A 25,205-nucleotide genomic window follows, 5' to 3' on the forward strand; every position below is an offset into this window, starting at 1 on the left:
GGGAATTATATTACATTGTTGTAGTAGCTTTAAAAAAACAACCCTGCATCTTTAATAGCATGCCAAGATGTAAAAATCAAGGAAATGAAGCTTCTCTGCTTATATGGAGACTGGTGGAGGGTGGGGAGCTTCCATTACCAGTTTATTGCTGAACCCATCCATTGGGGGCACTTCCAGATTGTGGCCATTTTTGGGTGAGATTCAGTCAGATACCAGCTTCAGGTTGAAGTTGATTAGGAGATCTTGCAAACAGGCCGACTTCCCCAAAACATGAGACTTTTTATTAGAAGGAAAATGTTGGGAAATATGCTGAAAAGTGTGGCTAACCCTTGCTTTGATGCAACATCAACTAGCCTCCACATAAATCAGAATGGATACTCATGTAGCTGTCAACTTTTCCCTTTTCTTGCGAGGAATCCTATTCGGAATAAGGGAATTTCCCTTAAAAAAAGGGAAACGTTGACAGCTATGGATACTCATTAGATACCCAACACCATCTAACCCCTGAAAACAAATCAGTGTGTATATATCTGTGTGTAGCTGATATCATATGAAATAGGATTACCAATTGATCAGGGGGAAATGGCTTGATCTTCTTTTGTACCTTTAACAGAAATTAGCAGATGAAATTTACCACAGCATAGAGATGAAACTTACACAACATATTTAATATGATATAAAAAGAAACCAGCAGATCATGTTCCAAATGTTACAAGCATAAATCCAGAGTAACTCAACAAATATCAATGGGGTTACGCTAGCTTACACTGGTGTAACAAAAGGCCAAGTATGGCCCCATAGATAGATATATAGATTAAATTAAAAGCAAGTTTCATGCCTGCATTTCCATTAAAATAAATGATCCCAAGCATGCCCAACCCCAACATGGGTACCAGTGGGATATGCTGAGTTTTATCCGGAGGGATGTCCAGTGGACTGAGGTTGTTTGGTCATTAGGGACAAAATCCAGAGTCCTCTGTTTTCAAGGGATTTGGATTAAGGCTCCACCCAAGCAGTGGTTTGGAAAGAGCAGAGATTGATTAGATAAGATGATAGATGATAGATAGAAAGAAAGAAGAGGGAAGGTTGTGTATATTGCTGATTGCAGAGCTTCATTTACATTTAGCATGGTTGACTTCATACTGGTTTGTGAAATATAACAGAAGTGATAAAGGGGCTACAGGAAAAATCACGACAGGAGATATTTCTCAATGTTCAAGTCTTTCAGTCTGAATTGTAAGAGAGGATCAGGAAGACAGTGGAAGAATCTGGAGTTGTTTGATGGTTGAAGGTGAAACCCCTTAGGGTGCAGGGCCTTCTCTAGAAGTCTCTATTTCTATTATGCTCTGCTTGCATATTTATACTTCAATTATTATAAAGACACTCTATGTCTCCAGTGCTCTCTCATCCAAAGAAAGCTAGACCCCATGTCATTGCCTTTCAGCTCAGGTAAGTGGGAAGCACATAACAAAATCTTCAAATCCAATGTGAAAGGAGAAGAGAACATGAGAATGGCCAGTGAACTAAATCATCAGCTTTTCTGAGTCACCGGAGAGTCATTAGTGCTCTTGGAACTGAGATTGAAATATGAAAATGTACTGAAGAATCTCAACTGGAGAAGTTATGCACGGGTACAAAGCCTAATTTTCTTTCAAGAAACCCCCACTGAGTTTCATTTCACTAAGCTGTAAAAAGACTTGATTGGCTATAAAGAAGGATTTAGAGAGCGTGCAGAGTGGAACCTGGCTCTTGGGGCAGAGCAAATCATGAGGATCAAAAGGGGCCTGAGTCATGGAAGTGAGTTGAGCAAACATAGCTCAGTCGGTGTCAAGTGATTAGGAGAAGAGAACTGCTCCATGTGTTGGAAGTGACTCACATAGGTCAGCAAAATAGGAAAGTCTTGTGCCCTGTTTATCCACTGTGGTCCCCTTCTGATGTAATGTTTATGTTCACCAATTGACATTTCAAAATTATTACGCAAGCACCTCTGCGTGGGAATGTTACCTGGGGACTGTGACATTTCTTGAATGGATCTCTGAACAGAATCCTAGGGTTTTCAAGTAAAGTTGTGTTTGTGGACACAGCTCTGGACAAAGTCACATAGATGTCTAATCCTCATGCAATGTTTCCAGGGGTGCTGACATTGAGGGGGCCCGGCGTCACATGATGCATCCCACCCCCACCTAGCGTGCCAGTGCTCTCCCAGCAGCAGGGGCATATGGAAAGCACAGAGGGTGATCTCCCCCCTCTGCCTGTGCTGCCCCTGCCCAGCATGCGAGCACTCTCCCATCACCAGCAAAGGATGGTGGCCCCCTCAATATTGGGGGACTTGGCCCCCTGCGCACAAATACTGAGGGGGCCAAAGCCCCTTCCACCACCTATAGTTGCTGCCCTGCCCCTGAATGTTTCCATGTGGCAGAGGTTTTCAATGTTATTGAGTCCACGGCTCCCTTGACCAAACACATTCTTTATGTGGCACCCCTATGGGGCTCAGGAGCCCAGTTATGTCACTCCTTGCCTGCAGAGCTGGCAACCTTTCACCCTTTTTTGAACACCGTCCCTTGTTCCCTCAGCCTCCTCTCCCCTCTCCTTGGGAGTCCTCTAGGCGGCCACTGCCACCCCCGGCCGCAAAGAGAGGTGCCTCCCAGAGGCACCATTCACCTGGGGAGCTTGTAGACAGGGCTACTCCAATAAACAGCTGTGCAAGCCTTTGGTAGGCAGAGATGAGAGAGGGCATCAGAGGAGGGAGGGGAAGAAAGAGGGACAGAGGCTAGTGTTGCCCGTTGCACCCTTGACCATCATTCAAGGCACCCCAGGGTGCACACTGGTTGAAAGCCACTGTCATATGGGAAGTGCTTGCAAAATCCCATTTAAAAGCCTCTCTTTTAACTCAGGAGGCTATTAAGCCAGAAGCTGCCCTAGGCTGCAGGAGGCCGGCACCTAAATTTTCACCTTATTGGTAGGGCCTGGTGTGTGGAATATTGCATATGGGCAGCTTAAATTTAAATCCTTGTGTTGCCCATCTTTCTCAGTCTCAGTTCTTACTCCAGAAAGTAGGGTGGGTAGCAGGCTTTGGCTACAGCTTGTGGTTAGTGAGGAGAGCGCTTAGCCATGAGTCCCAGTTCAGATGACAAGCTAAGATAAAGAGACTGCAGCACAGCAGAAAAAAAAAAAGGACTGGGGAGGCCATGCTTTTTCCACAGAATTCCTCCTGAAAACAATGAGATGGTATTGTCCTGTCACTCCCGGGGGGGGGGGGGGCTTGATCTATGTGCATTCATGACACATAGTGGCAAGATGCCCAGAATGCAAGCCACTCAGGCTTTGACAGCTTGATACCCTGTTTTTAGAAGTTTTTTAAGGAGACCTGGGGAGAGTAATGGAGGCAGCACACAGCCCTCAAATCATTTCACAAGTACCGGTACTTCTCTCTTTTTAAGTGTGTGTTCTCAGGTCGATTTTTTTTCTTACAGGTTTCCAATTAAAAATCTACCCAGAAATGGAATGGGATAGACTTTGCCCCCTCTGGAACTAGGACAGACTAGGCTTTAATGGGTCTGTCTGTCCTTACCCACAAGCAAGGCATTAGCTATTTCAGGCTAGTATGACTGGTTAGGCCCCACTGGGCACCACACCGTAGGGGGCACCACAATAATGCTGTATGACAAAGTGCAAAAGGTGGGGGCACCAAATTTTAGCATCTCACAGGGTGCCGCTGGAATTTGAGAGCCTAAGGTTCATCACTGGTACCCTGCTGCACCCCCCCCATACACACAATGGATGGGTATCTACTCATCTATATGGGACTCTATTAATATCTGTTAGTTGTTTCTAACATAACAATATACCGTATGTTTATTGTTCCTAGTCCAAGAGAATAGTCCATGCTAGCTCAGTTCCATATTCCCACAGCTTTTCTCAACTGTATTTTGGCATGCCGTTGCTCCTCCTCTTTGAGTAATTTTACTGAAAGGAAAGCAACATTATGCTTGAGAGCTTCAAGGGGACATTGCCTGAAGGATGGGGAGGCACAATTTCCTTTGTGACATCTGTCCTGCATAGACATTGCAAAGGGAAATTGTGTGAAAGCTAGTGAGGCAACAGAGCATTCTGATAAGCAGCCTCTTATGCAAAAAGACTCCCACATACAAACACATACACACGACCCAGAAGATATGGCCATATCCTTCAAATCATCATGGCAATGGGATTGTCCTTTCCAGGTACACCGTTCTATCCTTTGGAAATTTCTCTCTAGTACTGTACTTGTGTCACAGTAGCAAACTGAAGTGGAATTATACTGTGGAGAAGAGAATGAGTAATTAATCAAGCAATTATTCTCATTTTAAAATGGTGCTGTTAAAGTACCATCACCCGAATCTCGGTGATCACATTATGTTTGGCAACTCAGGTAACATACTGTCATTATGTTGCTACCATCACCCGTATCATCCCATAAGGGCATAAACGGGGGGAATATCTGTTCTTAGTCACTCTTCATTGTACCCACAATGCACTGGCTCCACAGAATACAATCTGCTATGCACTTTTATCTATTGATTAGCACATGCCACAGTATGGTGTTCCTATTACCATGGTATTTATGAGTGCCCGTCATCTATAAATAAATTTGAATATCCCTTTCCTTTTGATCCAGCATCCTTATTAGACAAATGGCACTTTGAAATTTTACCTATTTAAATGAAATTGCTTCCTCTTCTTCTTCTTTTTGGTCTCGATAAATAATAACAAATCCAACTTCTTTTATAAGCTTCATGTTGTTGGCTAGGGGTGGGTGGGTGCAAATAACTCTATCTGAAGTGTTAGACAGCAAGAGTACAACACAAATACTGCATCTGGGTGTGTTCTCTTCTCTAATTTTGAGACAAATTAAGGAGTTGGTATTTAAGAAGCCAGTATTACTGTGACTTCTAGCACTTCTGTGGATAATACACATATCAAAGAGGAATCTGTGGAACTCTCCTAGGAGACTCCGTAAGAGGCTGTGTAAAACAAGACCCGCAGAGTTTCCTGCAACAGAAGGAGGAGGAGGCAGCAGAATGGAGCAGTCAAGAGAAGGCACTGGGGCAGCAAGGTCAGGGTAGGGATGATAACATATATTCCCCATGTCTAACATAGACTGAAATCAAGTCACTGTGCAAAGCCAAAGTCCCAGAGGAGTGGCGATTGCTGCGAGGCTTAGAACACGACAGATTGCAAGAGTCGGAAGCACATCATCAGGTCCAAGGGGATCGGTGGCTTCAGATGGTTGCCATCCAGGCGCAGATAGCGAAGACGGGGCACGTTTTCGAAATCTGAGGACGGATCGTGGAAAGCGACCATAGAATTGGGGCAAATCTGGGTCCCGTTGATTTCTAAACAGAGAAAAGAAAGCACAGCAGTAAGTTAGGAGAGCCAAGATATTTGATTCTGCACTTCTCTTTTCACCCTCTGAGCTTCCACCAATCGTCAATTCAAAATCCAAGGTAATGCAGTTGTCCCTTTTGGCCTTAAGACCTATGTTTCCATTCATCATTGTGAAATATCTGGAGAAATCCTCCTTGTCTGCTTCGAACAAGGGCTTTCTCAGCTCATTTCTCAAGTCCCATATCACCCTCCCCCCGCTCATTTCATAGGCCTGTATAATCTAGTTTATAGATAATACAGACATCTTTCAAAAGAGGTTGGCAACAATGCTGTTGTGTGTACCCACACCACAAAAGTGAACATAGCTTTAAATGCACATAGATATAACATGTTAGAAAGGGGTGAATGTCACATTCCAAGGCTGCTTAGAAAAGGGATTAATGTAACACAGCTTCGTGTTTAGCATATTCAGACTAGTACACAATATTGCAATCTGTACATTCCAATCTTAAAGCAGATCCGATGTAAAGATGTAACTAAATGCTTGGTACGGATATGTGACTTCATTCATGTATAACTATTGATTGCTAAAGTGATGGGATGCATTTACGTAAGCAATACAAGTTTTGCTCGTTGTGAACCACACGGAGAAAACTGAGAAACTTGCACTCAGTTTCCCATATGGAAGACAAACTGGCCACTGGGTCTCTCTGCAGGTTAAGCCTTGGAATCAGTCTGCATTTGTCACTGAGCAGCTCTGATTCTGGGCAAAAAGGGGGGGGGAGGAGAGAAGGAAGAGGCTTAGGAAGACCCGGAACTCTGCTCCGAGGCCCCCACTGCCCTCCTATGCACCTCTGCCATCTGAGTCCTACCATACCAACAACACAGACATGTATTTCTACAGGGGATCTTGCATACCCTTCAAGTTACTTTTGGTAAGAGACATTCAGTGCCACTGAGATGGTGATGATAAGCAGCAGCAGCATTATATCAACAGAACAGTGTTGTTCCACTTCTAGGTTCCAAAGACCTGCTCAAACATAACACTAGATGGCCTCAGGCTAATGAAGACTCGCATCCGTATTATTATTGTAAAATGAAACTATTCAAATGGCTCCCTCGCTGGCGATGTTATGAAGATAAAATAAACAAGTTACTGGGCCTTTGCTGATTGTGATTTATAAATACTGGCTAACATTATTTAAAGGGGGAAAACAGTTGTTGGTTTTTTTAAAAAAACCTAACTAACAAAGTAGGCCATTATTTAAGCAGGAAAACATCCAACCTCTTCCTTTGGTCTATTCTTCAAAGAACCTTAAGTATTCTGTAATTCAGGGATCACTAACCTATGCTCCTCCAAATGTTCCCAGACTCCATCAGCCTCAGCCAGTGTGACAATCAAGACTAATGGAAATTGTAATCTAGCAATATCTGGAGGCCCAAAGTGTTGGTCATACCTGAATCCCTAGTGCTCAGAGGGCTATACAGAAGGCTGGTTATCAAGTAGCCAACTACTACAGCCTTTCTTAAAAGGCCCAGTTTTTAGGTGTTAATTTATCTGTTGCTTAGCAGACATTTACTCTTATTTAGGTTACAATATTATTCATCCCTAGCCCTGACTGGCTCTGCCCCCACCCTCTTTATAACACTTCCCTGAAGTCTGATCAATTATCCAAAGGCACACATCACTGGTGAAAGTACTGAGTAAGAGTAAAGTCTAATACTCTTTTGTACCATGTTTAGGCAAAGCCAACCTGGAGTACTGGTAGTGCTGGTTAGTAAAATTATGTTTACATATGCTTCTTTCCTCCTCTGTGTCAATGGCATGGGATTTAGATATCAACAAGCCACCTTTGACTCTACTTGGGGATTTCAACAAGCCTGTTAGACAAAGGATCAGGGGGTTGTTGGCATTGCAAGTATCAGACTCATGGTGTGTGTGTGTGTGTGTGTGTGTGTGTGTGAGAGAGAGAGAGAGAGAGAGAGAGAGAGAGAAGGGGGGGGTCCAATTCTCATTAGGACTATGGCAGAGACTAATGAAGCCACAGTCCCCATCCAACTCCCACCCTGAGCCAGCTTTTTTTTTTTTTAAGCTATGCAACGTGAACAATGTGGCAAACCTTGCATCAGATTTGGAACTTGTTCATAGCACAACAAAGCCTTCATTTGATCAATTGCTTTCCTGTGCTTATGCTTCTGAAAGCCAGATACCTGGGCTTTAAAAATATATAACAGAAGCAAGCTGATATATTTCCACCTTCCTAGAGAAGCCAGGGTAGGGGTGGCACCTATTATTAAGAGAGAGGGGGAAAAACCTTTTTAAGGGAACCAGCTGAGGATGTAAGGCAAAGAGGTTGGTAAAAAGCCATGCTTGGCTCCAAGGCATTGCACATTATAAGCAATGCAATTATGATTAACAGCAATCTTAATTATAAGAGTTCATGAATCAGAATTTGCTTCCTGTTGCTAAATCATGAACCATATGTGCACTTGAATCTCAGTGCAAACAGTTTATATTTCATGCCATGGCACAAGCTAAGGATTATATCCATGCCATTTCTTCTTTTATTGTTTCAGTTATCTTGAGAATATTAGGGGGCACGGCTAGGATGGGGTCACCAACTTGGTGCCCATGGTCACCAGTGTGCCCACCAGTACCTCCTATGGTGTCTGCAAAAGGCCTTTGTACCTAACCCATTAAAAAAACTCACAACATAAGAGAGATGTTGGCTCTTCCTAATCAGTTCCTGTCTGCACTGGCTTAGCCTCTCTTACATTGCCAATTAAACATGCCAACATTTCATTATCTGTCATGCTTGGACACCCACCTTCCTATCCAATTTGAGCAGAGGAGAGGTGCAAAGTGCTTCTCTTTTTCTGCTCTTTGAGGAGTGGCAGCCATTTCTTGTTATGCCACATCCTGACGGCAGCCATTTTGTGACTGGCACCCATGGCCCGCCCTTAAAGTTCAAAATGTACCCACTGGGTGGTAGTCAATAACATTTTAGTCACAGTAGACCCATTTAAACTTATTTCCTGTCATTAATTTCTGTGGTTCTACTCTGAGTAAACTTAGTTGAACACCACCTACACAGTCCCCAAAAGGTTGATTCTCCTTATATTATATTTTCCCTCATGTAGCAACCTAGGCAGAGCAAAGGGCAAGGGTGGTGATGTCTTTTGCTGGAGTGCATCTCTAACTGAAAGTAACTAATGAAGTAATTAGTACCCTCAAACTGAAGCACTAATGAGACCCCATTACCATTTAGTAAAATATCTGCACCCACAAGTATCACATCCCTGCTGTGCAAAATGCTTTTATCCTTACTGCACAGATGGAACAACTGATGCTGTGAAACACATGCTTATCTGTTCAAAAGAAATTTTAAAACCCTTTAGGTCTTAATCCTGAGAAAACTCCCCAAGGGGTTAAGAAGTTTGGGAGTGCCTCCTGAAACGGGGCAAGTCCCATTGCATTTTCTAGGTGATATCCAAGCTAAGTGTCAACTTGAATGCTGTGGGGTTAAGAAGAAGAAGCCCCTAAATCTGAGCTCCACATTTCCCTGCTTCTAAAAGTAGGTCTCTAGCCTTTGTACTTGCTAATAAAAGATGTAAAGTGTGACCTTAGGATAACCTTAGACTAGAGACTCCAAGGCGTGTGAATCTAAGTTATGAATTTAAAACAAAAACTTGTAATTTTAACACAAGAATCATTAGTCTTAGATCCTGCCTGTGTTCTGTTGAGCACGGTAGTCATAAATGTTGCATCAATGAGCTAGCCTGGTTCAAATGAAATGTTTTTGCCTTGAGCTGCCAGATGTGAATAAAGTTACTCAGAATTTAACTACATTTTCTCTCTTTGGAGCCCATTGTATAAGTTGGCTTCATTGGCCTAACCCACTGCTCTTCCAGAGTGCCAAAAGTTTAAAGCAAAGTGAGGGGGGGTGGAAATAGCACTTGGGCCGGTTGTTTCATGGCTTATTGTTTCCTTTGCTTGCTTAGAATTTCTGGAAAGGATTCTGCATTCCTGCTCTCCTGCAGATGTTTTCAATCAAGGCAGCAGGTGGTGGGAGCTCCAGCAGCACAAACATCTGGGGGTAGTAAGGGCTTTGTTATTCCCATGACTGTGCTTGCGCAGTCTGTGGGATGACACCTGTCCTATGAACTGACACGGGCTTTGCCCAAAAGTGTATGGCCCAAAAGCATTGGCTAGATTTTCTGCCTCAGATAAAAAGTATGGGCACTATATATCTTGACTTGGGCACCATTTGCTGCTTCACCTCAGGAAGCAAAATGTCTTGGACTGGCCTTGATGACCATTCTTAGGTAGCTTGGTTCTGCCACATGTTCTCCTGTAAGGTAAAGGTAAAGGTAAAGGTACCCCTGCCCGTACAGGCCAGTCGTGTCCGACTCTGGGGTTGCGCGCCCATCTCGCTTAAGAGGCCGGGGGCCAGCGCTGTCCGAAGACACTTCCGGGTCACGTGGCCAGCGTGACAAGCTGCATCTGGCGAGCCAGCGCAGCACACGGAAACACCATTTACCTTCCCGCTAGTAAGCGGTCCCTATTTATCTACTTGTACCCGGGGGTGCTTTCGAACTGCTAGGTTGGCAGGCGCTGGGACCGAGCAACGGGAGCGCACCCCGCCGTGGGGATTCAAACCACCGACCTGACGATCGGCAAGTCCTAGGCGCTGAGGTTTTACCCACAGCGCCACCCGCATCCCTAAGGTAAAGGTAAAGGTAAAGGTACCCCTGCCCGTACGGGCCAGTCGTGTCCGACTCTGGGGTTCTGCCACATGTTCTCCTGTAAGCCTAGCCACCTGCAGATCTCTGCTGACTCACTTTCAATGGAATTGTTATTCAAGTAGAGGTGCTCCAGCTTGGAGTTGATGTAGGGGATGTTGGTGAGGTTGTTGTATGCCAAGTGCAACACCAGCAAGTTAGTGAGGTTGAAGGAATTCTTGGGCAGTCCTTTGTCGGAGAGCTTGTTGTAGTTAAGCCTAATGAACGCCAAGTTAGGGAAATCTTTGAAGTAGTTGTTGGGGATGTCTTCGATTTGATTCTCGTCTAGGAAGAGCTGGTGGATTGCATTGGGAACCGAAGGTGGCATCTTGTGTAGCCTGTTGTGAGCTAAGTTGAGCTGCATGAGGTTCTTGAGCCCCTTGAAAGTATTTTTGTTGAAGTTTCCATCATTCAGCTCATTGTGATGAAGGTCTAAGAGGATGAGGTGATTCAGCTTGTTGAATACACCAGCAGGGATCTTAGAGATCCGGTTCCTGCTCAGCCGAAGTTGTTCCAGATTGGGAGGCAAATTGTTGGGTACTTCCCTAAGATGATTCTTCTCCATGTACAGGAACATAAGGCTTTCCAAACTATCCAGCACCTTCTTGTTCACCTTTGCGATGCGGTTGTTATCCAGATTAATCCACCTCAGCTCTGTGGCATTCTTGAAGGACTCCTCAGGAAGCTCATCAATGAAGTTATTCTGCAGGTAGATATAATGGGCCCTGGGTGGGAAAATGGGCACTTTTCTCAGGTTGCGGCTATCACAGTAAATGGCTGAAGGGAAATCTGGAGGGCAGAAACATTCTCTAGGGCAGTCTGGGAAAACTGAGGGAGGTCCAGGTGGCAGAGGCGGAGGCAATTCTGTAGGTTCAACTGGTTCAGAGGGTGGAGGAGTAGCACGCTTTCTTCCAGGCTTGCGCTTCTGTCCATTCACCTCACAAATCAGCACAAGAATGAGTGGGAAAATCAGTCTGGCAAGCCCCTTCATGGTCTAGACAGTCACCTGTTAGAAGACAAGAAGAAACCATCGAAAATAGGACCATGACACATACATATTGGACATTAACTTAGTGTTGCTATCCCTTTTCTCCAGCACTGGATTGTTACGATATAGAAGCAATGCGGCCGCGAGCTGGTAGCTTGAAAGCAAAACATAATGGGAATGTTGGGACTGTTCCGTGGGAAACAGAGGGACAGTCAATTCACAGTGCAGAGGGCACCGGAATTAGCTCAGAGTGTAATATGAGCTGTACAGGAAGTACAGGAGGAGTTTGTCTCTCGACTGCTGAAGCTTGAAGAGAGCGGTCATGATTTTTGTAACGCTGCAAAGACAGAAATAAAGGAATGTAAATACGTTTCTGTCTATCTCTTTCCCCTGCCTGGGGGGGCAGGAAAGAGGGGTGTGTTCTTCTCACGCCGAGAAGGATCGCCTATCGCGACCTAGCCTGTATCCTGCTGGGGAATGCAGACAGGGAGGTCAACAGGAGATCAAGCCGGGTGCCTGGAGAGTGGCCAGTTTCTCCTGATAAAGGCTTGAATCCCAACATGGATTTCCCCAACCAGAGTACTTTTAGGTGCAAAAGTGAAGTGTGTGTGTGTGCTTTAATGGCCAGTAGTACATAGCTTATTTGGTGCACAACTTTTTATGGTCAGGCAGAGCAATCCTGCAGTGGCATAGCTAGCTGTTAAGGTGCCTGGAGGTGGGGCAAGCCGCCCATGGAGTGGGGCGCAATGGAGCAGGACACGCCACGGAGCCTCCAAGGAGTCCGCCTGCCGCCTCCCCTTCAGCTGTAGGGTGGCTGAGGGGGAGGCGGTGGGCAGACGCAAGCCCCATACTGCTGTTTCAGTCAGTGTGGATCCTGCAGGCACCTGAACCACCACATCACACCCAGGAGGGACGCATGGCTTGAGCACACTGCAGGCCCCATGGTAAGCGCCGCCCCCCATGATGTGGCACCCAGTGCACAATGCCCCCCCAACTACGCCTCTGCAATCCTGTATACCAGGGGGTAGAGAACCTTCTTCAGCTCAAAAGTCACATTCTCTTCTGGCCCACCTTCTGGGGGCCACGTGCCAGTGGCATCCAGGGCCAGAGGCAAAAGTGGGCAAAGCAATGCATGTAAATCTTATATTTGTGCTGGAGGCTGGTTTCCACACACACTCATACATCCTGCTCTGTCCTCCAGCCAGGCAATGAAGAGGCATTAACAGGGTTCAAGTGCACATTCAAGCCAGGGACGAAGACTTAAGAAGGGTATGACTGGTAAGGAGTTGGCTGTTAGTGGTAAAGAAAAAGGTAAAGGGTCATCACTAAATAAGTTCTGCTCAGAGTAGACCTAGTGAAATTAATGGACCTATCTATATTCCACCTTTTAGGACAAGATCCTGGCAAACTGGCTTTCAAAAATTAGTATTACAGTACAGCAGTACAATAAATGCACATCAGTTATAAACCGACTTAGCCAATATAAAAAAATTCAAGAACAGCCTTAAAAACTTTTTTTTTAGGTCTTAAAGATTTTAAATCAGAGGATTGGTGGTTCATGCCCACTCCAGGGATGGCTGTGGGCAGGATTCCTGCATTGTAGGGGGCTGGACTAAATGACCCTTATTGTACCTCCCAACTCTGCAATTCTATGATCCTATGATAGTTAAACTCTGAATAGAACTAGGATTGGATACAACCCCAGGCTTTGAGCTCAGGTACTTTCCGCTAGAGCTCATACTATATTTAGCAAAATTTCAAAATCTGCTTAATTTTCAAATTTCAACAATGATATTTTGATGTTGAAATTTGTTATTTGTTACATTAATTTGTTTTGATTAATTTAATTTTAATTAGTAAACTAATTAACTAAAATGTGTTGTTGCAAATTAACTATTGAAATTACTTCCAAATGCTAATTGCTACTGCATGTCTGTTGACAGCTATTGACAGCTGCTGACAGCTACATGTCAGATGCTGTCTGCTACTGCATGTAAGATGCTATCAAATGCAGATGAAAGCCATCAGATCAGATCAGTGGCTGTTAAAATAAAGGCTCAAGATCGGAACTGTCGTATTTGGACTAACTAAAAGTATTGGAGCAGGACGAAATAAGAACATAATTCCCTGAAATCCAGAACACGGGAAGTCATTCAAAATAGTTTAATTTGGTATTGGATAATTGGCTTTTTTAATTGTATTATAATTTGGTGTTGTATTAATGTGGCTTTTATTGGATTTTTATAAATGAAAACTAATAAAAAATATTAATAAAAAATATGCTATCAAATGCTGATCACATCAGCCAACAGAGAACTGTCAAACCTTGCAAATATTTGTACATCAAATGTGGATGCCTAAGATATTCAGTAAATGTTTGGAGAACATGCATACAGCCAATAAACAAACAAGGAATATTTGCCATCAAAACTAGAAGAGAATGCTAAGATGTGGGGTTCTTTTGTTCCATTTTCTGGTTCCTTGACTCATACTTTAAGGAACTAGATGTACTGCTTTATGGTGGTAGTCAACTAAGTTGCACTCAGAGCAGACCTAGTGAAATCTGTAGTCCTAACACAGTCATGTTCATTAAGTTAAATCAGTCAACTTAGTTGAATACTGCACTCAATATCTTCAATTTTCATAGCTTTCTTTTCACAGCTGTGGATTTGTGAAAGAGATAAATGCGATCCCCATCTTGCAGCCTGGCAACCTAACCTTGGATCAGTGCCCCTCGTGCCATCAGCACAGCTGGCTTCCAGCCTTGAGTACAGGAGGATTCCCTGGAAAAGGGAGAGCACCTGCCTTTACCAAGGGCATTGCCTAAGCTCATGAATACGTATTGCAGTGCATATATTTGGTTTTTGGTTTTTCATAAATCATGTGCTTACAGCTTGCCATCTCATCTCCTTTTTACGATACCAAAAGGAAGTGATTTGTGCAACAAACCCTGCAGTTGAAAATTGTTTAGGCCTGTTGTCTTATTTATATATCTCTTTTAATGAATTCTATAGATGGACAGCCAATGCTGTAAAACATACAAAGTTCTCCGTTGTATCTTTTCCTCCCAATCCCACAGCATTCCGTACCTTTTAAAAATGGCTGTTTTATTGATGATGGTGATGATTACACTCGGACAGCTTTTTAAGTATATGTTTTAGAAAAACTGAGGAGCACCTGCTAGCCAGTTCCATTTTCAGAATACCTCATTTCTTTTTTCAGCACCATCCTTTCAATTGTGTGTGTATCCTTCATCTTGAAAACAAAGAGCACATCTACCTTGTTTGCAAGCATAAGCATCGCTAACTTCTGCAACAAGGCTGCCCTTCCCTTCATTGCATAGAAACTGGGACACCACACAGCCACTTCTAGAGTAGGTCTAGCATAAATATCTTACTGAAGAATAGCATCCTCTTCTTAAACAACCATCTGGAAAGGCCCTTATTCTCAAGAGTGTCAGAGGAATAAGAGGGCTTCTCATGGTCACAGCTGTGAAGGAAATGTGAGCAAATTGTAGCCTGTACAACAATGTCCTTGAAAGCTGTAAAGAACCTGTAGGTGTAATAGCAGCTGAGAAAGGTGCAGAGAACTGCTGTCTTCTTACTGAAAAGCTAATGTCTACCATCTCTTCATTTTTCATGTGAGGAAGGGAAACAAGAATCATGCACCTATACCTATGTATTTGGACTGTGGCTCCTTCAATATTTTTTTTTTTTTAATTGCTTGCAGCATTTGATGGGAGGCATTTTAACTTTCCATCCTGCCCTGTTTGAATCCTGTGCAAAATAACACAACAGCTTTTGATCCACCCAAACGTGCATCTTGCACAAAGCTAATTGTTTGCATGGGAAAGCTGAACTAGAGAAAAAAGGGTGCCAACATACACAATGATTCTTTTTATTATTCTCATGATGACTTCATTTACTCACTCCTGTTCTCTGCTTGTGATATATCCTAATAAGTATTTGGGGATCTATCTAATTCTGGGTCCAAATTATTTTGTGTGGTAGCACTGAAGATTGGAATTCAATTGCACACCCACCACCATCCTACTTTTATTAGTGTATCCTTTAAATTTTTATTTTTTTTTAAAGCAATTTATTAAGTTTTACAATAAAAATAAACATAATAAACAATGTAACATTGATCTTAACATATTTTCACATTTTCTTTAGACTTCCTCACATCTCCCGCTCCCACTTTCATCGTTATAACGTTTTGTCAGCAATTTATCATCTTATTTAAAATTCTTATATCCCTTATATTTCATAATCTTATAATTCTCAAAAGGAGCTAAATTTCACAATCTTACTTATTTTCTTAAAAACTTCTAAATTTAGTGGTGCTCAGTTATTTTGATCTAGCGTCTTGTTTAGCATTCACTCAAATTACAGTACTTTTGTAAATAGTTCTTAAATTTCTTCCAGTCCTCCTCAATCCTCTCTTCTCCCAGGTCACGGATTCTGCCGGTCATTTCAGCCAGTTCCATGTAGTCTATCAGTTGTATCTGCCATTCTTCCAGTGTGGGTAGATCTTGAGTTTTCCAATGTTTTGCGAGAAGTATCCTTGCTGCTGTTGTTGCATACATAAAAAATGTCTGGTCCTTCTTTGCCACCCCTTGGCCGACAATACCCAAAAGGAAGGCCTCTGGTTTCTTAGTGAAGGTATATTTAAATACCTTTTTCAGTTCATTATAAATCATTTCCCAGAATGCCTTCACTTTAGGGCAAGTCCACCAGAGGTGGAAGAACGTTCCCTCACACTCTTTGCATTTCCAACACTTATTATCAGACAGGTGGTAAATTTTGGCAAGTTTGACTGGGGTCATATACCATCTATAAATCATTTTCATTACATTTTCTTTCAGAGCGTTACATGCAGTAAATTTCAATCCATTGCTCCACAACCTCTCCCAGTCCTCAAACATGATATTATGCCCAATGTCCTGTGCCCACCTTATCATAGCCGATTTAACCGTTTCATCTTGTGTATTCCATTTCAACAGCAAGTTATACATCCTTGAAAGTACCTTAATCTTTGGTTCTAACAATTCTGTTTCTAATTTCGATTTCTCCACCTGGAACCCTAGTTTTTTATCATTTTTAAAAACTTCTTTAATCTGAGCGTAATGTAACCAATCTCGCACTTTGTCTTTCATTTTCTCCAAACTCTGCAATTTCCAATTGTCTCCATCCTTTTCTAGTATTTCCCAATATTTTGGCCATTTAGCCTCCATATTGGGTCTTTTTCGGGCCTTGGCTTCCAAAGGTGAAAGCCACCTTGGTGTTTTATTTTCCAGCAAGTCTTTATATTTTGTCCAGACATTAAACAATGATTTTCTGACAATATGGTTCTTAAAGGCCTTATTTGCTTTAACCTTGTCATACCATAAATATGCATGCCATCCAAAAGCATTGTTAAACCCTTCCAAATCTAGCACATCAGTGTCCTCAAGAAGTAGCCAGTCTTTTAGCCAGCAGAACGCTGCGGCTTCATAATACAACTTTAAGTCTGGCAGGGCAAAGCCCCCTCTTTGTTTTGCATCAGTTAATATCTTAAACTTAATTCTGGGCTTTTTGCCCTGCCAGACAAACTTAGAAATGTCTCTCTGCCACTTCTGAAAGCACCCCGTTTTGTCCAAGACCTGAAGTGTTTGAAATAAAAACAACATCCTTGGCAATACATTCATCTTGATAGCAGCAATTCGGCCTAACAAAGAAAGTTTCAATTTTGACCAACTATCTAAGTCTCTCTTAATTTCTGTCCAGCATTTTTCATAATTGTCCTTAAATAGACTTAGATTTTTTGCTGTTATGTTTACCCCTAGGTATTTTACTTTTTTAACCACATTAAGTTCCGTCTCATTCTGAAACCGTTCTGACTCTGTATCAGTCAATCCTTTAAATTTTTAAGGACTTATTCATGCTTAATTGTGTTGCTTAATCTCTGCTGGGCTGTGTCTTAAACGGTAATTGTGATTTATTTTATTTTCCATATTGTATCCTAGCCATATTTAGCTGTGCCACCCAGAGAACATAGGATGTCATCAATAAAAAGAAAATAATACTCAAATTATGGAATTAAGTTTTCCCATGCTTTCCGTCACTCCATCCATCAGGCTTCCTAAGGACTTGGTTCTCATTAGGCATCAAAGTAAGTGGCAGATTTTTCAGCATACCAAACACAGCTCCAATTATGGCCAGATTTTTAAAAGAATGTGACACACACAGAGAAGGGAGAAGTGCTTTGGACATCTGGTCTTTAAAACCCTGAAGCACAAGGCAGTTGGATCCAAACAGGCACAGTGGTTGTCATCATTAAAGCCATGCTAGGGAAATGGCTGGGTCCAAGAGATTTTGCAACCGTCAACTTATTAAATCCTTAGCAAGGCAGGAGCAACGCCGCCGAGGTTCCAAGGTTGCGAATACACCAACACAATGTATCTGGCAAATGTGAATGCAAATTGTCAGAACATATGGAGAGGAAAGGGAAAGTTGCTTAGCTGGGGTGTGATGAGGTGGGCGAGGTTACTTTCTTCGTTTCCTGGCATCCTCCTACTGAGCGTGGAAAAATCCTGACAGCTTTGAACCACAGTGTTCCACTTCAGCACAAATGGATATTTTAACAGCACTGCCACCAAGCGCCTGCACTGAAATCTGCACCACACTTTTTCTCTCAGTTGTAAAAATGCACAAGCAGGGCCTAATTAACTTAGGAGCCTCAAATGGTGCCAAGGGGCACTGGAGCCATTAGAAGTTCTGCCAAAATGGTTTATTGCAGCTTTGGAACACGTTCAATGGAAATATCGCCTTAGTGATCTATGCTTAATATGGAAGCTGACTCACAAGACAATGAATCAGTACCAAATAGTCTTAAGGGTGCTGTCAGGCTCTCAACTACAGCAACCAGCAAAACAGGAGCAAGCTTCTCCCTTGGGCAGAAAAGAAATGGTTTCAGGCCCATACTCTGTCACAAACTTCCTTTGCAACCATAGGCAAGTCATTGTGCTTGTTTTGGAAACTTTTCCAGAGTCTCTCTGCAGAATTGTATTAAAACACTGGACCCGTGGCCCTCCAGTTGTTGACTTTTGAAAACAAATCCAATCACAAGATTTAAAGTCAAGGGACCATGTTGAATTTTGCAGCTCCTTCTGCTTATTTCACCTAACAGAGCAGCTCCTAACTGTGGTCTATTAGAATGTATTCTGCGATTGGTCACGCTGGAAACACTGAGTCAAGCTGGTGTAACTCTAGGAACTGAAATATCTCCATTAAAATGCACAGGTAGCGCTCTCTCTCTCTCTCTCTCTCTCTCTCTCTCTCTCTCCCCCCCCCCCCATGCAGCTCTTTTGGATCAACTGACAAATCACAAACCAGGACCAGACTCTGATAATATGGTGCAAGAAAAAAATTGGGTGCCCCCCAATATTCCTTATTTTCACAATAATTATTTTTGGTACAGCTGCTTTTTATGGACCTTCTCAGTATGACCTGTACAAATATAGGTGATATCATCATCATAATTTTGTGCCCCCTCAGCTCAGCACCTAAATGTGGCGCTGCCCAAACCCAACTGAACACACACAGAGAGAGAGATTTCTAGTTTTTAAAGTATACACCTTTCAACCCATTAAAAGGGCCTATTCAGAGCCTATTCCAGTCATGGCAATGGGCCCAAATTGTCCTGCTCTGACCCATATGCCACACTCCCCCTCCTATTTGTACTAACACCCGCACACAATGAGCAACCACAGAGATAAACAGAGTTGTGCATCTCTGTGCCACACAGGCAGGCAGACCTATTCTGTCCTATTAATTTCACTGTGGCAGAGCAATGCACATATTGGTTGCTCTGCTTGCTGTGCTGTGCAGCCTACCAATATGTTCAATTTCCCCACATCTGGGAACACGGCCTTTGTAAGTAAAGCAAGATAAGAGAAATGTTCTGAGCTGCAGGGGATTTCTGAAGAATCGGATACATGAAGCCTGTGTGGCTTAACTCTATCTTATAATAGTGCTCACAAGAGTCCGTTTTTGCCGAGGCCCGGCAGTCGTGTTTTATTGTACTAAAGAAATGCTTACAGGCTGACTCTTTTCAGTTCTCTAGCCTCATGCTGTAAAACCAAGTTCCTTATTGCTTAAGATGCTGCTAGTGAACTTGAATATTATTAGCTTCTTTTCCATGTATGTGGAATTACAGCTCATATATGGCCCACTGGATGACACTTGCTACCAAAAGAGTAACCTTCCAGGTATGAAAGGCCACAGAAGTGGCAACAAGTCAGATGTTACGTCCAGAGATTATCATACTAGTAGCGAAAGAAAGGGCTCATTGATGCTTTCGTTTGTCCCGTGCTTAGAAAACACGAGTCCAAGTGGTTTTCCGCTTATTCCATGCTTTCTAGGTACAGGTCTGAGCAATTTGGCCTTTGTTCTGTCATTTTCCCAAAGAAAATCTGGTCTTTGGTGTTAAACTGGAACAAGTAGCAATCAGCGGAAACCTTATTGCCGTTTGGTCCAATTCAGTGCTAAACTGCAGCTTTTCCCAAGGGAAAGCATTGGGGCAAACAGAAGTGTGGATGACAAGAAAGAAAGAAAGAAAGAAAGAAAGAAAGAAAGAAAGAAAGAAAGAAAGAAAAGCACAAAGATAAAAGCCCTGAAAAACATAGGCCATGCTTATTTGAGAGCTATATGGCTTAAAAATGAAATCATAGTCCCACTCTATTCTGCCTTGGTCAGACCACATCTGGAGGCTGGGTCCAGTTCTGGGCCCCCAAATTTAACAAGGATATGAACAAGCTGGAACATGTGCAGAGTAGCGCAACCAAGATGATCAAGGGTCTGGAAACCAAGCCTTATGAGGAATGGTTGAAGGAGTTGGGTATATTTAGCCTGGAAAAAAGGAGATTGAGATATGATAACCATCTTCAAATATCTAAAGGGCTGTCACATGGAAGATGGAGCAAGCTTGTTTTCTCCTGCTCTGAGGCTAGGACCCAATAGATTCAAGTTGCAAAAGGAGATCACGACTCATCATCAGGAAGAACTTTTGGCAGTAAGAACTATTCAACAGTGGAATGGACCCCATTTGAAGTTGGTGAGCTCTCCTTCATTGGAGGTTTTTAAGCAGAGGCAAGCCCTGAAAATTAACAATATAACTACTTAGCTAAAGTGGGTTATAGGCCTGTAATCACAAGCCACATTTATGCTAATACCCAGACATGGTACTGTGACAATGGATTTTTGAAATTTTGACAGCAGTTGACCCGCCTTTGAACAGACTTGCTAAGCAGATAGGCTTCTGCAAGAAGGAAGATTACCAGTCAAAGCTAACCTAAAGTCAATTCAGCAGAGATACACTTCCATAGGATTACAGGATGGTGTGTGAAAATGTGTACAAAGCATCTTGCTTCTCTCTTAGACAAGCCATTAGATTGACACAGAGCTTGTAGTCTTGATTACATTGGCTTAAAAAAAGAAGAAGTATACAGACTCGCCCTGTGTTTTCTTACTTGCTCAAGTGACATGGGTCAAAATGATTTACAGAGCAACCTGGCACTGTAGGCCTGGAAGCCTCTCACATATCACTGCTCCAAGTGTGTTACTTTATTTCCTACCGCTGTTGTTGCAAATGTAATGTGATGGTGCAGAAATGTTCCATGCAATACATCGAAAGTTGGAGATAGTGCTGGAAATATTCAGCGCAGTACACAAAGGGTTGCCAGAGTTTGTGTGTGTGTACACACACACCCATCATGTATTTAGCATACTGTGGGACAAACTACAGATAAAGCTATGAATAGTCATGCCTGGACAATGCCCTTTCCTTTTCAAAGAACAGGATAAAGAATAAAAGGGAAGGGAGAGGTTAGAAATATTCCCTCGACAGGTGCTTCCTCCCCGCCTCCAATGTTCTCAGACAGCTGGATTTCCACACCTGGTGGTACCGTAAGGTGGTACCATCACACCTTTTCATGGCATTTTTGCAAGACAAATGAGGCCACTGGAGCTTTGTTATACGTCCCTGCAGTGGATTTGTCTCTGAAGCAAACAAGCAATCAGTGCAGAACACAGTCACATCCTCCATTTGACTCCATTGCTGTTCCATCTGCACTGGCTACCAGTTCATTTCTGAACCCAATTCAAAGTGCTTGTTAGTACCTTTAAATCAATAAACCAAATAGCCTGGGATTAGGTTACTTGAAGGACCATCTTCTCCTGCATCAGGGGTGGGGAAACAGTGGTCCTCCAGCTATTGTTGAACTTCTACTGAGGCATCTGATCAAGGTCTGCATTTTAAAATGAGCTTAAAAAATATATTTATAAATGTTTGTATGTTTTATGCCAGGCATAAAGCAGCTGGCTAAGTACTTTGGCAGTTGTTTATCTCCTTGAACAGGGCCCCCCTGATTTATAGCAGTAACAGGAGACACGTTTCTCGAAGTTGTAAAAGGGAAATACAGGCTGGGAGCAAAGGTTACATTGACCCTACAAATTACAGAATACAATCAAGCTGCAAAAACACTAATTAAGAGTTGGTAAATAGTAAAATTTATTGTTTATTAGAAAATAATACCATGTGCCTCCCATTAGACTCGAGTCATATTTTCATAAGGTTAAAGGGCAAGAGCTAATAGGAACAGCAGCTGGCTGGGAAAAGGGAGTTGTAAACTGAAGAGGCTTCTCTCTGAAGCTGTTTTCTACTGAGTTCCTTTTTTACTTTGCAAAGGCCTTTCCTTCTAAAAATCTATGTATGTTAATGTATGAAATATATTGGCTTAAATGTAATTATGCAAAGGATTTAGAAAGTAAGAAATGTTAGATTCTTATGTTAAATTCTTATTTCATTGATGGTGTGTGAGAATGTGAACCCAAGATCTCTGTTACCATGAGCCATCTGTTTTAGCCATCTGTTTTGGAGTGAAGGGGCAATAGGGTAATAGGGCAATAGGGCAAAAAGGTTATCTGGTAATTAAGGTGCCTGGTTGAGGCAAATATAAGATATATGGCTACTTGTCTGCCATTTATGGATAGAAGGAAATATAGCTCTTTGTCTCCCATAAAAGGTAATAGGAAATGGGTGTATCTTTTATGATTGGTTCTAGCAAACAGCCAATAGGAATTTCAACCAGGCTGATTGGACAGAGGCAGCCAAAGGAGGAGCAAGGGGGCTGGGCTGAGGAAATATAAGTGCTGGCCATCAGGGCTGAAGTGGGCAGAGCTTTGGTAACCATATACCACTGTGTCGCTCATTTATTTGTCTGACAAATAAATTATTATTTTAATTTCTCTGTTGCTGTGTTGAATATTTCATTCCAGCTAAGCGTTAACCACAAGCAGGGTGCTACACTACTGCCATCTTTCTGACTATTGGCCATGTATGGCTGGGGTTGATGGGAACTGGTGGCCAGCAACATCTGGAGGGCCACAGCTACCCCATACCTAGTATGGAGAAACTATTACATGAAAAGGGTTACAGGCTGATGCCACAGAAGAGTTCACAATGATGAGCTGCTTTCTCTTTCAGGGGGCAATCACACTTAGTGCAAGATTATTTTTTCAAGTGCTCTTGTGAAAGCATCCCTGCTTAGCAGAATCAACATTAACAATTCCTATTATTTGGCAGCAGCTTCTGTTGATTCCTCAGAGAATTCAGTGTTGCCTCCACTTTCCTTCCCATGAGAATTCTGGTACTTCACATTCTTTCTCTCCCAGCTCTTTTTTCTTTGCTTGGCAAGCCTTTCTCAACTAATTAACTTTTCCCTCCCCTGTGATTCCAATGATTACTGACCCTATGCTGCTATTCAATATTTTCCTGGGCTTAATAGCAGCGTAGGGGAGCAATTTCTATCAATATGGTGGAAGGGGCAGGGAAGATATTAAGCTTTCCTCTTCCTGCAATTCCATCCCTGTTTCGCTGCTCAGCTGACTGGAGAACTGCTGAGAATGGTGAAAAGTAGACTGGACTGAGGATATGTTGAGGACCATATAAGATTAGTCTGTGGGACAGAAACAGCCCAGATAATGGCTAATTGGGGATTATGCATAATGACCAGAAAATGTACATAATAACATCAATATATGCACATTTTCTAAAGTGTGTTGGGGAAATGTGCACACTTCCTTCTTCATGGACAGATTATGTGCACACTCTCCATGAAACCTCGGGAGTATGTACAATAAGATTACCAGACATCCCTGTTTACCGGGGACAGTCCCCAGATTTACAAATCAGTCCCCTGACAAAATCCATTGAAGTTGAAAAGTGTCCCTAGATTCATTAGAAAAAAACTGGTAACCTTAATGTAAAAGGGCCAGTTGTCGTGCAACTTAACTGCTCACTTTACAGTCATATACAGGACTGGCTCAAGATATTTTGGCACCTGAGGCAGACCACAAAATGTTCAGCCTCCATGCCAGGGAAGAAGGAGTGAGTGAAGATCTACATCAGGGGGAATAAAGATTTACATCTCGAACAGGTGTGGGAGAAGGAGACTAGCAGTGTCTCCAATCCACCATGTGGCTGCTGTAGATGCGACATTAAGAAGAGAGATGGTATTAGGAAGGTGAGGAGGTAGCAGATTCAACCTCCAAGGAGCACGCTGCAGCTGCTGCTGCTTCTGTCGCCACCACAGTATCAGCAAGTGATGCATTCCTTGGAGGCCATATCAGCTGCCCCTGTGGATCCTGCTGTCTGAGGTGGTCATGACACCTTGCCTCATGGGTGGGCTGCTCCTATTCATTCATATATATCCGGCACCGGGAGTGGCGTACATCTGGGAGCGTGGCTGGCATGCGTCCCAGGGGGCATGGCACGCTGCCCTTGGGGGGGAGGTGCATGGCAAGCTGCACACGTTCCAGGACGTGCATGGCAAGTGGCGAGTGTCCCAGTGGTGCGCAGCAAGCGCCAAACTTCCGGGGGGCGGGGGCAGACGTGATGACACCCCCCCAGATGGCACCTGGGGTGGACCGCACCCCTTGCCCCCACCTTCATCTGCCAGTCTTAAAGACAGCCAGACGAACTCCTCCCTGAGGGAATTATACACTCTGGGCACTCACCCCCTTTGTTGCCAACAGCGGTGGCACTCTGAGAAGGAACTCAGTAGAGGATCTTAACTTCCATATAGCTTGGTACTCATAAAGCAGTCCTTAAGGTACCTGGTTCCGAAGCCATGACAGACTCATAGCTTAATACCAACGGCTTGAATTGTCTTCAGAAACAACATACCCAGCAAAAATAAATAAATAGATAAAAATCTTGGTGAAGACACAGGAGAATTATCAAAGCCGGGCTGTACAACTCCCTAGTCCACAAGATCACATTGTTCCCTTTCTTTGTGGGCTTCAGGCCAACACATTTTTTATTCTGGCATGCTTATAGTTTGGCTCATTCCTAAATCTCACTGCTGAAAAGTATACTGCTGGTTACCAGCTGCTGTACTGTTTTTGTTGCTTTTTAAGGTCACAGTGTGATTGTTCTTCAATTATGGCGCTGCTTTCATTGTGAGTTGGATAGGCAGGATATAAATATTTCAATTAATATATGAAACAATAAAGCATGGAGTCCATTAGTGGTCCATTCCCACAACAGTATTTTTTTGCAGCATGTTCACTGAAGAAACTGATCACCTCTCTGAACCCCATGTCCCAGTCTTGGAATGCACTGTCCCAACAGCCAAAGTGCTTTCCTTTTGGGGCTGTTTATGGCTTTGCTGCAGCTGAATTTAGTATTTATTGTCACTTTAGTGTGGTTAATAGTATGCTTAGTTTTAATTGGGTTTTATTTTTCTTGCCTTTTACTGATTTGTAAGCTGCCTGAAGAATTGGGAAAGTGGGGTTAAATATAATCTTAAAATACATAAAATATATTTTTATGTATTTTTCCAGGATGCTCTACTAATATTATACCAGCACTATAATGTTCAAAACTTCACTGATGTTAGCAAAGTTGTCATGTCTTAAATTAAAGCAAAGAAGGTGACCTTAAACCACATGCAGACATTTAAAGGCCATATATGGACAAATCTGGTATTCAATGCTGACATAGTAAGAAACCAATACTGTACCTA

The 25,205-nt window shown here is 42.9% G+C and overlaps 1 protein-coding gene across 1 annotated transcript in view; it reads right to left on the minus strand.

The window, feature by feature from the left end:
* Positions 1-641: 641 nt before the first annotated feature.
* The window catches only part of PRELP (proline and arginine rich end leucine rich repeat protein), a 36,532-nt gene continuing 11,968 nt past the window's right edge, over positions 642-25,205 (minus strand). Inside the window, exons 2-3 of the mRNA XM_081010221.1 lie at positions 10,210-11,155; positions 642-5,375 (exon numbers count right to left, since the gene is read on the minus strand). Coding sequence (XP_080866347.1) covers positions 5,200-5,375; positions 10,210-11,140 — 1,107 coding nt within the window. The 5' untranslated portion in view covers positions 11,141-11,155 and the 3' untranslated portion in view covers positions 642-5,199. The remainder of the gene's footprint in view (positions 5,376-10,209; positions 11,156-25,205) is intronic.

The sequence above is a fragment of the Podarcis pityusensis genome (assembly GCF_964106645.2).
Source record: "Podarcis pityusensis genome assembly, chromosome: 6".
NCBI classification, from domain to species: domain Eukaryota; kingdom Metazoa; phylum Chordata; class Lepidosauria; order Squamata; family Lacertidae; genus Podarcis; species Podarcis pityusensis.